This window comes from Talpa europaea (genome assembly GCF_964194135.1).
Source record: "Talpa europaea genome assembly, chromosome: 11".
In the NCBI taxonomy this organism is placed as follows: Eukaryota; Metazoa; Chordata; class Mammalia; order Eulipotyphla; family Talpidae; genus Talpa; species Talpa europaea.
The window spans coordinates 71,815,834-71,832,530 of NC_140078.1; the positions used below are offsets into that span (position 1 = coordinate 71,815,834).

Here is a 16,697-nt window from a genome sequence, read left to right on the forward strand (position 1 = left end):
TGATTCCCCTAGAGATCCTTAATAAAGATTTGATTTTGCTTTGAGTGAAATACTGTTTTGAGTGAAAGTATAAATCAAGGTTTTCTAGTTAAATAAATTAAAAAGAGAACACAGCCACCAAGCAAATAAGGTTCAATTTGAACTGTAATAGGCTTTTGAAAGAAATTCATTAAATCAAATTTGAGGAATAAAGTCCCCATTTAGTAAGTGAAAGCCTGCTAGGCAAACTCAAAATGTCTCATGTTGAATATGAAATCTTCATGATGCAGACTATACTTCTAACCATGTTAGATTGTAAATGGTCGCTGGGAGACCTGGATTCCTTCCAAACTTGAGGACAAGCACTGCATTTTGGCCATAGAACTCTCACTAGTATCCTGGGATAGCTGCTTAGTGTTGACTTCAGAATTCTGTCTTTTAAATCAGTCAAAAATTTTAAAAGATACAGAAGAAAATATTAGCCCACATATCTTTATAGTTTTGTTTCTTGTTTATAACTCATCTGTCGTCCTCCTACCACCCTCTCCCCCCAAAACTCAAAAAACCAGGACATAATATCAGTCATAGAGAAAATTTAAGTGAGCATTATGAGCAGTAGGCTACCATTAAGAATTACTAATAAATATTTATTTATTAAATTGGTTATTTGGAATTCAGGATTCATTTCTTTCAAATGAGCAATGTTATGAATGATAATTTTATTTCTAAATTTGTCCAATTTACTGAGAAGAAAGTTTCTTGTAAAGCTGAAAGGAGGCACTATTTTAGAGGTCATACTTGTCTTTGACATTGTATTACCTCCCTTTTTTTAAACTCCAAGGGGCTCTGGACCCACATACCGTCTCTTTACTTTTATATCTTTTGCAGACTTGCCTTGTTCCATGAAATGCTCTAGGCTGCTAAATTATTTTTCTCCTTTTCACAATAAAACCAAAAACTCGGGCCTCCCTGGTGGCGCAGCGGTTGAGCGCTGGGTTGCGAAGCTGCCCGCAACCTTTGCGGCGCCAGTTCGTTCCCCGGCTGCTCCCCTGTCACCAGAGGAGGGTCCCACATGGCGCGCAGACCTCTCCTGCCGCCCGCTGCTCCCCTCAGCAGTGTACTTCGGTCCTTCTGCCTGCTCTGCTCCCCGCTCTGGCTCTGGTGAATTCTCTCACCCTCCCGCGCTTCTGACTGTACCCAGTGCATGTATAAACAAAACAAAGAAACAAGCAGACAAATAAATAAATGGAAAATGCCTCTATTTAAAAAAATAAAATAAAATAAAACCAAAAACTCGTATACTTTTGGAGAAAAACTATTTGATAAAAACTAGTGTGAATGATGATCTAGGGATGTATGTTACCTTATTCAATTTTAGGTTGTAAAATAGAATTCTACACATTTTATTTATTATTATTATTATTAAAGATTTATTTATACAAGAGCTGGGGTCCAGGCCAGAGGCATGGGAGGGTAGAGAATTCACCAGAGGCAGAATGGGGAGCAGAACAGGTAGATGACCAAAAACACTGCTGAGAGGAGCAGCAGGTGAGACAGGAGAGGTCTGCCCGCCATGTGGGTATCCCCCTGGCCAGCCAGGAATTGAGCCAGCACTGCAGAAGCTGTGGACAGCTTCACACTGCTGCGCTCAACCCGCTGCACCAGAGAGGCCCTTATTTATTATTTTTTAAATATTTATTGAAGCATTCAAGAACTGGGGTAAAGGCTAGAGGTGCGGGGCCAGAGGTGAGAAGATTACTAGAGACAGAGTGGGGAAAAGAACAGGCAGACCGGGGCCTCCCCTGGTGGTGCAGCTGTTGAGTGCTGGGCTGCGAAGCTGCCCTCAGCCTCTGCAGCACCGGTTCGATCCCCGGCCACTGGCGAGGGTCCCACATGGTGTGACAAACCTCTCCTGCCGTGCCCGCTGCTCCCCTCAGCAATGTATTTTGTCAGCCTGCCTGTTCTGTTCCCCGCTCTGGCTCTAGCTCCCGCGCTTCTGACTGTACCCGGTGCTTGTATGCATAAATAAATAAATAAATAAATAAATAAATAAATAAATAAATAAATCTTAAAAACAACAACAACAACAAAAAACAGGCAGACTGACTGAAATATACTGCTGAGGGGAGCAGTGGGTGAGACAAGAGAGGTCTGCTGTGCCTGTGGGTTAGCTCCTGGGCTGCCTGGGGATTGAACTTGGTGCTACAGAGCGGATAGCTTCATAGTGCTGAGCGTAACCCCTTGTGCCACCAGGGAGGCCCAGAATTCTACACATTTTGAAAGAGAATGCTGCCTAGAGCAAATATATCTTAGTAGAAAAAATTTTGGCTAATGTGACAGAGTGAAATGAAAATATTACAATGCTTATAAAGACATTTGTCTAGACTTCAGTTCTTCCTTTTCTTGTTTTTTTTTGGCCTTTATCTCTAAAGCAGTATGATTTCAGGGAGAGGGTAGAGAAAGAGAGGGAGGACAAAGGCAGCAGAAGGCCATTTGCAAACTTGTTTATCAAATTTCTTCTCAGATAAAATGAACACAGACTCCAAGTAAATGAGTATAGATGAGATCTAAAATTTTCAGGAGGACTTCTGGGAACTTAAACCGTGGCCTATATTTTTGTACATTTAAATTTGGTATGAATTACTAATGTATAGACCTGGAAAATACTTTCAGTTCAGTAATTAATATGAGTTTGTGAACTATCTAAAGTAACTATACAGCAGAGAAGGTGTTTGTGAACTCATCATATATTCTTAATTTACTCTTTCTGAGCACAGAACTATTTATAGTAAGAGAGTAGTCAAGATTCTATTCTGTGCTTCATCGTCATGTCATGTTTCCTCTTGCCTTAGTTTATCTATTTTCAACCCCCTTTTACCAGATATTTCACTTCAGACATGTGCTCAGGATGAAAGATGCAATTTCAAAGTGCTATGATAGGAAACTGTTCTCTGGTGCTTTGTTTAATAATATGGGGCTTGTTTTCTGACAGAGTGGTATCAAGTCTCCTTTGATGTTATTCGGAACTGGGTGGAGTTTTTCTTAAGCTCCATTAGATCTGCTCAGGCAGTGTACTGTGCACTCATGAATTTGTTTTCAGTCTGTCCATTTGCCAAAAAGCCTTTTTCTTTTAATAAATTTAAATCCAGTTATAATCGAGCACTTGATATATAAAATATTAGTCACACATTCACACTGAGGATCTGTATAAGGTTTATTTACTTGTAACTTAAATGATGAAACAATTATAATTAGCTTATAGAATAATCAACCTTAGAAATTATTTAACAAACCACTCTCATTTTAAGATTAGGGAACTCACCCTGGAAAGTGACTTATAGCCAGTCAGATGTGCTTCACTGAAGATAGAAACTGTGCCCAGCTTTCTTGCCTCCTGTTAACAAATCCATTTTAAAGTTAACTTTTATTTATATGAAGAGAAGAGGAATATATAGTCATTGAGAGATCATTTTTTAAAAAGTAGATAGTGCTCATTTACATGGGTACTTTTTTTGCTTTTCTAAATAATTCAGATTTGAGAATAGTACTGTGTCATATCCTTTGTCCATAAAATACATAATTAAATGTTTTAAGGCATAAATGATTATTAAATGACCTTAAATGGTTCTGTAAGTGTGAGATGATGTTCATTTTATGAATTTATTTTTATTGATCCATACAAGAGCTGGGGTATAGGCCAGTGGTGTGGGGGTGGGGGTGAGAGGGTTCACCAGAGACAAAGTGGGGAGCAGAACAGGTGGATCTACTGAACTACACTGCTGAAGGGAGCAGCAGGCGAGGCAGGAGAGGTCTGCTGCGCCATGTGGGCTAGCTCCCTGGCTGGGGATCGAACTCAAGCTGCAGTGGCTTCATAGTGCTGACACTTTGCACCACCAGGGGGACCCTCATTTTATGAATTTATTAAAAAGTCAGTTCTGGAAAGCTTGCAGAACCAGATTAAGAAATCCATAGCATACTTAAGGAGTTTATTATACTTGCACATGTTTTAGAATAGACTGTAAAATTGAGTAATCGTCTCTGTAATTTATTGATAACTGAAACATTCTGGCTAAAGGCCAGTGTTTTCACTTCCAACACAACACTAATGTTGCCTTTTTAGGGTATTTCATATACTTCGAGCTTGTGTGTATGTGTTTTTAAATCATCCTTGCATTTATATGTGGTGATAAGAATAGCTGAACTGTTAAATGCAGACGCTGGGTGGTTCACTATATATACTCACAGCCAAATCACTTTACCATTTTACAGTTTTATAATTTTCTATCCATTTTATCTTTCTAGGCCAAATTTAAGCTCCTGGTCGTAGTCCATGAGCCACACATGTCAGCTTAGTAAATGGTCTGGTAATGTGAGGGAGGAGGGAAAAAATTACAGTGGATTAAAAACGGCCCTTAAAGGATCTGCACTCAAATAAATTAGTTTTAAAATGTATTCCTGGTTTTGTCTAGTTTCACCTGTGTTCAAGATTAAGAAAAGTTTGCCTAGAGTATATTAAATAAGTGTCACGTATTTCTAGGAAAAATAAATTTGTTGTTTGATGTTAAAGATGACACATATCCTTTTGGGTTCTCCTTAATCCGAAACTGTTTATAGACATCTTTTATTGTTTCAAAGACCAACTGGTTATCATTGATAGAAAAAGGAAAGCAATTACTTTCAGGAAACTTTAGACATTAGAATTTGTCAGACTTTTAAAAATTTTTAATTAGTCATTTTTCAGCGCTTCCCCTGGCAGAATCTGGAGTGACAATAATACTTGGTATGTAAAGTAGCCTGCCTGTGCTTCGAATAGACTTGCCATCCATTGTCATTGTTGTAAATGGGTTACGGGTGAGCCACATGTACTGATCACTGTGACAGGAACTTTAAAATGAGCATTCAGGTATTTATAGAGTTGAAGTTTTATCTAAACTCTTATTTGTGTTGTTCCCTCAGAAAAGCTCCTGCATTCTGAATTTGGGTGTGTGAAATGGCATTTGCTGCTCAACAATAACTCTTACCATGCTACAGGATTTCTACCCCACACATCCCCCTTCAAATCAAATTTATTTCCTTTGTCAGAATAGGGGTCAGTTTTTGTTACCAGCCCCACACTAGTAAAACTAGAAATCCTCTGACTTAGCATGGCATGGGGGTGGATATGATATGGAGGCCATAGACTTGTTTTTGTTCAAAACTCAGGCACCTTTCAAGAATTGTATAGGAGAGTTGTATTAGGAGTGATTATTTTTATGTTCATTGAGAGATAGTAATTGATGTTAAAAAAGACTTTGTAAGACATAAATGAACTTAAATTATGAGTACGACAGTAGAGTGACTTCAAAACAAAAATTCAACTTTGAAAAAGTGAAATTATAAATGTATCTTGCTAGTGATGTTTAACCCTTATTTGAAGTCAGTTTATTAAAATTAGTAGCGTCCCCTTTGCGTATGCTTGAAGTAATATTACTTTGACATACTAGATAATAACAAAGGTACATTTTAGGAATCATTAGCATAAGCCTAGGAAATTTAACATCACATTTGTCTTAAGAAGAGGAGTCAAAGTGCAACACCCATTCATGATAAAAGCCCTTGAAATTCTTGGGATACAAGGAACATACCTCAACATCATAAAGGCCATATATGACAAGCCAACAGCCAGTATCATTCTCTCTTTTTTTTTTTTAATGATTGGTTTTGTTTGTTTTTTTCTTTTCTTTTTTAAAAAGATTTATTTATTTATTTATTTATTTATCTATCTATTTATTCATTTATTCAAGCACTGGGTACAGTCAGAAGCGCAGGAGGGTGAGAGAATTCACAGAGCCAGAGCGGGGAGCAGAGCAGGCAGAAGGACCGAAGTACACTGCTGAGGGGAGCAGAGGGCGGCAGGAGAGGTCTGCGCGCCATGTGGGACCCTCCTCCGGTGGCGCTGCAGAGGCTGTGGGCAGCTTTGCAACCCAGCGCTCAACCGCTGCGCCACCAGGGAGGCCCCAGTATCATTCTCAATGGTGAAAAGCTGAAAGCATTTCCATTAAGATCTGGAACAAGACAAGGATGTCCACTCTCACCACTGCTTTTCAATATAATACTGGAAGTCCTAGCCAGAGCAGTAAGACAAGAGAAAGACATACTAGGAATCCAAATAGGAAAAGAAGTCAAACTATCACTATTTGCAGATGATATGATAATATACTTAGAGAACCCCCAAAACTCCACAGAAAAACTAATTCAACTAATCAGTCAGTTCAGTAAAGTGGCAGGATACAAAATCAACACGCAAAAGTCAGTAGCCTTCCTATACACAATAAATCTGAAGAAGAAGAAATCAAAAAACCATCCCTTTTATTATTGAAACAAAAAAAATCAAATACTTGGGAATAAATCTTACAAAAGAGGTAAAGGACCTATACAAAGAAAACTATAAAACACTGTTATAAGAAATAGAAGAAGACACAAAGAAATGGAAAGACATCCTCTGCTCATGGATTGGAAGGATAAACATTATTAAAATGGCCATCCTACCAAAAGCAATATACAGATTCAGTGCTATTCCAATAAAAATTTCAATGTAATTCTTCAAAGAAATAGAACAATTATTGATGAAATTCATATGGAATCACCAAAAACCCCGAATAGCCAAAGCTCTCCTGAAAAAAAAAAAAAGGGAATGGAGGCATCACACTCCCAGACTTCAAACTATACTGCAAAGCCATAATCATTAAAACTGCATGGTATTGGAACAAGAACAGACACACAGACCAATGGAATCCAATAGAAAATCCAGAAATAAACCCACAGATTTATGGTCAACTAATCTTTGACAAAGGAGCAAAGACTATGCATTGGAGCAAAGAAAGTTTTCAATAAATGGTTTTGGGAAAACTGGGTCACTACATGCAAAAGAATAAAGCTTGACTACTACTTAACACCATGCACAAAAACCAACTCAAAATGGATTAAAGAACTAGACATAAGACCTGAAACCATAAAATACATAGAAGGAAATATAGGCAAAACACTCCATGATATGCACATCAAAGACATCTTTACAGACATATCACCCAAAGCAGTGATAGTGAAGGCAAAGATAAACAGCTGGGACTACATCAAATTAAAGAGCTTCTGCACAGCAAAAGAGACAATAACAAAAAGAGAAACCCCACTGACTGGGAGAACATTTTGGCACACAACACTAATGATAAAGGACTGATCACAAAAATCTACAAAGAGCTGATGAGACTCCACAAAAACAAAGAAAATAATCCAGTCAAAAAATGGGCAGAAGAGCTAAAAAGAAACTTCTCTGAAGAGGAAATGCAAATGGCCAACAGGCATATGAAAAAATGTTCAACATCCCTTGTAATCAGGGAAATGCAAATCAAAACTACCATGAGATACCATCTTACACCAGTGAGAATGGCACATATTAAAAAAACTAGCAACAACAAATGTTGGCAAGGGTGTAGAGAAAAAGGAACTCTCCTGCACTGTTGGTGGGAGTGCAAACTGGTCCAACCACTATGGAGAGCTGTGTGGAGATTTCTGGACCTACTAAACATAGAGCTTGCATATGATCTAGCAATTCCACTCCTAGGTATTTACCCAAAAGACACAGAAACATCAATTCCAAAGAGAACCTGCACCCCTATGTTTATAGCAGCACTCTTTACAATAGCTAATCTTTGGAAACAACCCAAATGCCCCAAAATAGATGACTGGATCAAGAAGATGTGGTACATACACACCATGGAATATTACGCAGCATTCCAAAAAGGTGAACACATGCAAATTGCAGCAACATGGATGGCGCTGGAAGGGATCATGCTCAGCGAAATAAGCCAGAAAGAAAAAGAGAAATACCAGATGGTCTCACTCATAGCAGGAATCTAGAAAATTTAAGTAAGGGACCAGGAAAAAGAATAACTATAAGAAAGTAAAAATCAAAATCAACAAACAACTATGAACCAGAGACACTCTATGGGGGGTGGGGGGCGGGAGGGGAGGGATTGGGGTCAAAATAAGGGGGTCGCAATTGTATGGGGAATATAAAAATAAAATTTAAATTAAAGAAGATTAAAAAAGAAAAGGAGTCAGAAAGAAAAATTATTTATTGCCCTTTTTGTACCATCTAGAATTTGAAAAGATCATCATTTAAAAATCTTGGTCAGAAATTATGGTAGCTATTTCAAATAGGAAAGTTAGGCACATGAAAACAAGTAAACATTTGTCATTAAACCTTTGGGAAAAATTTTACTTGAAAGTCTGTACAAATTAAATATTTAATATCTTTCCAAATCTTGGTATCTTAATTTGTAATTATATACCATAAAGAATGTGTAGTGATCAACAAGCCACTATGGACCAGAGACACACTGCGGGGGCTGGAGGGAGAGGAAGGGTTAGGGTCAAAATAAGTGGGGTGCAGTTGTATGGGGAATATAACCAAAATGAAAATGCATTGTGCAAAAATGAAAAATGATGTAAGAATTATATAAAATAAAATATTAAAAATAAAAAAAGAATGTGTAGTGAGTGTTTTCTCCAAGGCTTACATAAATATGAGCTCCCTGACATGCCCTCCTCCCCACTGCCCTCGGCATTCCTTGTGCAGGACAGAAGTTACCTATTTTTTCTGGACACTTGCCTAGAAGTAGATCTTGCTCCTCTGCTTATCCCCTTTTATTAGAACTGAGTTTATAATCTATGCTAGTCTGGTTTATTACCTGACTTTTTAAAAAAATTGAAGTAACATTATAACATTATATGTTCCAGATATTCATCTGTTTAGAATATTACCTCACTCCTAAGTCCCTTTGTTACAGGTCTGATACTTTCTACAACATTGATAACATAGAGCAAAAGCCTGTGCATATTGGAATTGGGATAGGCTCACTTGATTATTAAGATTCTGCAAGTATTTGCTTTGTGCACATTTTGTAGTTTTGATAGCCTTGAAATTGGGTGGGTCCTATAGGGAAAATGAGAAAGAAATGATTGAAAAAGGTCTGTGACTTTCATATTTGTAGCAAAGGCTAATATTAGTGGGGGTGGAAGAGTGTGTGGAGACAGAGATGAAGGTAGAAGGACAGTATTCCTTGTGGTATATTTCTTTTTCCTTAGAAAATTTGTTGGAGAGAGATAGACACTGGAAGAGCCTGACTATCAAGTGAAATTTTATTTAATTTAATTTTTTTAGAGGTTTATTTATGCATACAAGAGCTGGGGTACAGGTCATAGATGCGGGGGGTGAGAGGATTCACCAGAGACAGTGAGGAACAGAACAGGCAGATTGACCAAAGTACACTGCTGAGGGGAACAGCAGGTGAGACTGGAGAGGTCTGCTGTGCCATGTGGGTTGCTCCCTGGTTGGCCGGGGATCAAACTCGTGCTGCAGAGAATGTGGATTGCTTCATAGTATGGTGCTTAATCCCTTGCGCCACCAGGGAGGCCCTATTAAGTGAAGTTTTACTTCAAAAAAACTTGGGTTGGAGAAAGACTGTGTATATTAATTGAGATTCTTTGGTTGTACACAACAGAAATATGTTAATGAAATTCGGGAGAAGAAAAATTTATTGAAATGCCACTCACTTTGACTTGAGAAAGAAAACAATTAGAGCAGCTGAGCAGTTGACATTCATTGGCCCTCCTTCCAGGTTGTAGTTAAGTTGAAAATGTCCTGTTCCAAGCATTTCCCTCCTCCCTTCTTTTTTTAAAAAAGATTTATTTATTTATGCATATAAGAACTGGGGTACAGGCCAGAGGTGTGGGGGTGGTGAGAGGATTCACCAGAGACAGAATGGGGAGTAGAACAGGCAGATTGACTGAAATACACTGCTGAGGGGAGCAGTGGGTGAGACAGGAGGGTCTGCTGCGCCATGTGGGTAGCTCTCTGGCTGGTGATCAAACTCATGCTGCAAAGGCTGTGGATAGCTTCATAGGCTGCGTCTTAACCCCTTGTGCCACCAGGGAGGCCCCTCCCCTCCTGTCTTCTAATTGGTCAAGTTCTAGTCATGTGCCTATCTTTACTATGGGGGTAGGTAATGGTGTATGTGGAGGTGGGACATAAGTGGAATAAAATTCTGTACAACTAAGAATTGTGTTTTATTTCTGTTTTCTTGGCCAGGAAACCAAGGTCTCATGTTTATTTAACTTTATCATCTCTTGGGAGTATCTTAAAATTCTGTTCTATCAAGGTAGAGAAGGCACATTTTTTAATTTCCTAATGTGCTGTATGTGCATCAGGTGCTCAATTTACTGTGAACTGTTTGGCTTTCTATACTAGGTCATTTCTGTATTTCCTTGGCTGTTCACCCGAAATTTTGCCTATAGTAGATCATACTTCATAATTTCAGATTATGTTTGAAAACCGAGAGCTTGGTGTTCAGTGAAGATGATAATGTACATGATCACAGAGAGGGACCCCCTCCCCTAGCTGAATCAACATTTTGTCTGTATTTTACCATGCCAGCGGGGTCACGTGTTATAATTTGATTGCTGGAACTATTCACTAGTGATTCATGAAGTAATATAAGGCCCATACTCACAGACTTTTGTCTAGAAAGGTGATTTCATTTGCCTGATAGCAATGCAACTTTTTTTTTATGGGACTATAATATAATCTGACCTCTTTTGTATATCCTTTAAAAAATTATGTACATGGTATTTGGAAATGCATATACATTTGTAAGGGTTATAAAGATTTAAAATAAAAAGATCTGATTTGAATCTTAGTTTCTGTAACCTTGGATAAATTGATTATATTTCCATATTTCAGTTTTTTTTATTAATTTACATTAATAACATTATTAATGAACATTGCCGCTCAGATGTGAAAAAATCAGTATATATTTTGGATACTATTCCTATCTATTCCTGAACTTTAACTTTCTGTAAAATGAGGGAGACTCTTCTTCTAGTCTAAACTTTTATTTGTTTCTTTTTGTTTAAAATAGCTTGACGAGTTTTTAGGAATATTTTTCCCATTGCAGTGCTCATCCAATGAAACATTTTTTCTCCCTTTAACCAGGCAGTTTCAGTGGTGCAGAATGGCTGACCTCAGTCTTACAGATGCTTTAACAGACCCACCTCCAGAAATTGAGGAAGAGATAAAACGGGACTTTATTGCCACATTGGAGGCAGAGGCCTTTGACGATGTTGTGGGAGAAACTGTTGGAAAAACAGACTATATTCCTCTTCTGGACGTTGATGAAAAAACTGGGAATTCGGAGTCAAAGAAGAAATCATGCTCAGATACAAACCAGGTTGAAGGTAAGTATTTAAGCCAAATTTAATTGTTTAGAGGGTGCATTAGTTTAAAACCTTTAGGGAACTGAATTGATTTTTTAGTGTAGGCTGGTAACTATATAATTTTTTTTGTTTGAAACCAAGGGAGGTAGGCTCATTAACCTTTTAGTTGAGTATGTGTTCATGAAGCTATAGATATTTGTTCTGTAATATCTGAATTGCATTATAATCTGCCACTTAATTTCCTATATTAAATGATCTGTTGTGCCTTTTTTGGATGTAGCTTTGTAAAGTAGGACAACATAAAATTCTGTGTTTCAGTCAAAACTTAATTAAGAGAGGAAGGAGAACAAGGATCTATCCATGGTGGTAGACAATGATTTCTTTTGTTCTATGACAGTAACACCTAAAGGGGGGGGATCCTACACTTACATAGAGCAAATAACACTGTAAAGCGATTATTAACTCAATTTTTAAAATTAATTTTTTTAACTTTTTAAATATTTTTATTTATGCGTACAAGAACTGGGTATAGGCCAGAGATGCAGGAGGGTGAGAGGATTCACCAGAGACAGGGTGGGGAGTAGAACAGGCAGATTGACTGAAATACACTGCTGAGGGGAGCAGCGGGCGAGTCAGGAGAGGTCTGCTGCTCCATGTGGGTTGTTCCTTGGCAGGCTGGGGATCGAACTCATGCTGCAGTGGTTGCGGATAGCTTCATAGATTGCATCTTAACCCTTTGTGCCATCAGGGAGGCCTCAATTAATGAAGTTTTTTTTTTTTAAAGATTTATTTATTTATTTATACAAGCACTGGGTACAGTCAGAAGTGCGGGAGGGTGAGAGAATTCACCAGAGCCAGAGCGGGGAGCAGAGCAGGCAGAAGGACTGAAGTACACTGCTGAGGGGAGCAGCGGGCGGCAGGAGAGGTCTGCGTGCCATGTGGGACCCTCCACCGGTGGCCGGGGAGCAGCCGGGAATAGAACCGGCGCTGCAGAGGCTGCTGGCAGCTTCGCAACTCAGTGCTCAAGCGCTGTGCCACCAGGGAGGCCCTTCATAGGTTGCATCTTAACCCCTTGAGCCACCAGGGAGGCCTGGATATTAACTCAATTTAAAAAAAGAAAAAAAAGAACTCAATAAAAAAAAAATTAGATGCCACTTGTCTTTGGGAGTAATATCAGGTCAGGATTAAAACATGGATGAAATCTTTTTTTTTTTTTTTAAAGATTTATTTATTTATTTGTTTGTACATACAAGTACTGGGTGCAGTCAGAAGTGTGGGAGGGTGAGAGAAATCACCAGAGCCAGAGCGGGGAGCAGAGCAGGCAGAGGGACCGAAGTACACTGCTGAAGGGAGCAGCGGGCAGCAGGAGAGGTCTGCGCGCCATGTGGGACCCTCCTCTGGTGGCCGGGGAGCAGCCGGGGATCAAACCGGCGCTGCAGAGGCTGCGGGCAGCTTTGCAACCCAGCGCTCAACCGCTGCGCCACCGGGAAGGCCCCATGGATGAAATCTTTTAAAAGAGGTTTGCTCTTTTTGTATATTTCTGGATCAGATTTGCATCAATGCTCATTTGGGTTATTGGTCTGTAGTTTTCTTGTGATGCTTTTTTTAAAAAAAGATTCTTTAATGCATAGAAGTATTGGGGTACAGGCCACAGATGCGGAGGGTGAGAGGATTCAGAGACAGAGTGGGAAATAGAACAGTTGGATTGACTGAAATACGCTGTTGAAGGGAGCAGTGGGTGAGACAGGAGAGGTTTGCTGCGCCATATGGGTTACCTCCCTGGCCACCAGGAAATGGGGAGTCGAACTTGTGCTGCAGTGGCTAGCTATAGCTTGATAGAGCTGTTTTTAACCCTTGTGCCACCAGAGAGGCCCCTTTCCTGTGATGCTCTTTTTGTTTAAAGATGAAATGGGAAGTATTCCATTCTAATTTATTTTCTAGAATAATTTCTAGAATAATTCTTTCCATAGTTGATTTTTAGTTTTATTCTCTTACACTCAGAAGGCATCTTTAAATTTTAAATTCATTTCTGTTTGTCAGAGTTCATCAGGATTCAGACCATGATTTGTCATAGGCAGTGTTCTGTGACTACTTGAAATACTGTTTTTTTTTTTTTAAAGATTTTATTTATTTTTATACAAGAACTGCGGTATAGGCCAGATGCGCGGGAGGGTGAGAGGATTCACCAGAGACAGAATGGGGAACAGAACAGGCAGACTGATGAAATACACTGCTGAGGGGAGCAGCGGGTGAGACAGGAGAGGTCTGCTTCGTCATGTGGGATTCACGCTGGCTGGCTGGGATCAAACCCGTGCTGCAGAGGCTGTGGACAGCTTCACAGTGCGGTGCTTAACCACCTGAGCCACCAGGGAGGCCCTTGAAATACTGTTCATGATGCTGCGATTGTGTAGAGTACTCTTATTAATGTCAGTTAAGCTAGTTGATGATAGTGTTGTCTAGGTTTTCTATATACTTAGTGATTTCATTGTATCTACTTGTAATTATTTCTGAGAGTTTGGTGTCGAAGACTATGTGATTGTGTGGATTTATTTTTTCAGTTTAGATTTTGTTACATGTAGTTTGGAGATCTGTTGTCATGTGCAGATGTTTTTTATTGCTCTATCTTCTTGATGAATTATCCCTCTTTATTCCTGGTAATACTGTTTGTTCTAATTTCCATCTTATGTTGATGTAGCTACAGTAGGTTCTTTTTGATAAATGTTTGCATGTATATATGCCTCTCAATCCTTTCACTTTCAGTGTGTTTATTTAATTAAAATGGAGTTCTTAAGGATAGAATATAATTGACTCTGGATTTTTAACCAGATCTTAAGATATCTCTTTTATTAAGACCCGTTGAGGCTATTTATAAAATTGATAAGGTTGGATTTACATTTGTCATTTTGCTAGTTGCTCTGTATTTGTTATTTCTGTTCTTTTTTTTTTTTTTTTTTTAAAGATTTATTTATTTATTTATTTATACAAGCACTGGGTACAGTCAGAAGCCCGGGAGGGTGAGAGAATTCACCAGAGCCAGAGCAGGGAGCAGAACAGGCAGAAGGACCCAAGTACACTGCTGAGGGGAGCAGTGGGCGCTGCAGGAGAGGTCTGTGCACCATGTGGGACCCTCACTGGTGGCCGGGGATCAAACCGGAGCTGCAGAGGCTGCAGGCAGCTTCTCAGCCCAGTGCTCAACCGCTGTGCCACCAGGGGAGGCCCAGTTATTTCTGTTCTTTATTCTGTTTTTCTTTATCTGCTTTTGGAGTGATTGGATATATGAAACTCCAATATTGACTTATGTGTGTGTATGTGTGTGTATATTTTCTAGATGTTATAGTGTACATCTTTGATTTCCTCAGATTTGCCTTTAGTAATATTGTGTACTTAATGTGTAGTATAAGATTTACCAAGCAAAATATTATATCTCTAATTCCTATTTCTTTTTTTATTTTACAAATAGAAAAGAAATTCAAGGTTTATTTTACATGGGTAAACTTACTTTTTGGAAAAACTGTGTGGCGCTCCATACTTAAATACTTGGTATAAAATAACTATAGTCCCTATGATATAGACACCACCCTCTCCCAATATGGCAACAGATACACTCAAACATGCTGTATAAAGTATAATTTTAATTTTATTTCTCCTCAGAGAAGATTTTTTTCCACAGTCCTTAACAACTTAGCTTCTTTACATGGGCTTTTGGGTGCTTTACATTAGCACCACAGGTCTAAATCGGGCTGGGGATATTTGGTCCTTCTGGGCCTCACAAGAATGATTCCTGACTACTTGCAGTGAATGGCAATGGCACAACTCACTCACTAATGCAGTTTCACATACAGCTTGGGAAGCACATAGGTTTCGAAGACGGCTAGTTTTGGATATGTCTGTAACAACCAGCGCCTCCAATGTGTTTCAAAGGACCACCTTCTTAAATGGTCTTGTCCTGCAGTTGATGCAGCAAATAGGCTGCACGTGGCAACAACCCTTTTAGGCACAACCATTATTGCTTCTTTTCTTGGTCATTTTGGAGGCAAGGACTCAAGAAAGTCCATTTCCTATTTCATCTTTTGTGTTTGTGTCAAACACTTAATTTTACATATGTTAGTATGTAAATGCATTGTTACTGTTTTTGCTTTAAATTGTCTGTTATCTTTTTGAATGAATAAAAACTTTGAAAAATACCTTTAAAATTGAGTTTTAATTTTTACCATTTTGGGTACTCTTCATTTGTTTGTGTAGATTCTTATTTCTATCAAGTACCATAATCCCTCTGCCTGAAAACCTCTCTGGCATTTCTTACAGTATAAGTCTGCTAGAGATGAATTATCTCAGCTTTAATTCATTATAAAACAAAATTTCAATTTTGGAGGATAATTCTATGTTGATTATTTTCTTTCAATAATTTAAATATGTCTCTCCATTGTCTTTGTGTTAGTTTTGTTTCTGATGTGAAACCTGTTACAGTCTTGATCTATATTCTTCTGGCCCCCTTTCGCTTTTTTTTTTTTTTTTTCCTGATTCAAGATTTTATCTCTAATTTCAGCAGTTTGAATGTATTGTGTTTAGGGGATATTTTGACATTTGTCCTGATTTGGGGTTCCTTTGAGCTTTATGTGTGCTTTGATGTGGATGTGGTTCATTAAGTGTGGAATATTTCTTTGGAGCCTCTCTGGTGGCGCAGTGGTTGAGCGCGGGGTTGCAAAGCTGCCCGCAGCCTTGCAGCGCCAGTTCGATCCCTGGCTGCTCCCCGGCCACCGGAGGAGGGTCCCGCATGGCGTGCAGACCTCTCCTGCTGCGCCCGCTGCTCCCCTCAGCAGTGTACTTCGTTCCTTCTGCCTGCTCTGCTCCCAGCTCTGGCTCTGGTGAATTCTCTCACCCTCCCACGCTTCTGACTCTACCCAGTGCTTGTATAAATAAATAAATAAATCTTTAAAAAAAAAATAAAATATTTCTTTGACCCATTCTTTCTCTTTTCCTTCAGAGATTCCAATTACATGTTTGTTAGATTGTTGGCTATTGTCCTCTACAGCTCTCAGATGTTCTGTTTTTTCTCCTTCTTTTTTTTCTCTTTGTGTTTCATTTTAGTATTTTTGACTGATTTTCAGGTTACCTAATTTTTTTTCCTGGCTGTTTCTACAGTGGTAACCCCTCAAGTGGTATTATCTTTTGTATCTTCTGTTTTTATTTTCTAGTATTTCTGCTTGATTTTTTTCCATTTTTCTAATGAAATTCTGTATCTATTCATTGATATTTCTGTCTTTTCCACTATGTAGACTTTAATATTGTAGTCATAATTATTTTAAATCTCTTTGGTAATTTGAATATTTGGGTCATATGTAAGTCTGATTATTTTGTCTTTTGACACTGCTTTCTTTCTTTTTTTTTTTTTTATAGAGGCATGCTTTATTTATTTGTTTGCTGGTTTGTTTGTTTGTTTTGTTTATACATGCACTGGGTACAGT

At 38.7% G+C, this 16,697-nt stretch overlaps 1 protein-coding gene across 1 annotated transcript in view; it reads left to right on the plus strand.

Annotated features, from left to right (window-relative positions):
- Positions 1-11,030: 11,030 nt before the first annotated feature.
- MAP4 (microtubule associated protein 4) overlaps positions 11,031-16,697 on the plus strand; it is a gene marked incomplete at both ends in the record, with an annotated part of 101,695 nt that continues 96,028 nt past the window's right edge. Inside the window, one exon of the mRNA XM_084247767.1 lies at positions 11,031-11,253. Coding sequence (XP_084103893.1) covers positions 11,031-11,253 — 223 coding nt within the window. The remainder of the gene's footprint in view (positions 11,254-16,697) is intronic.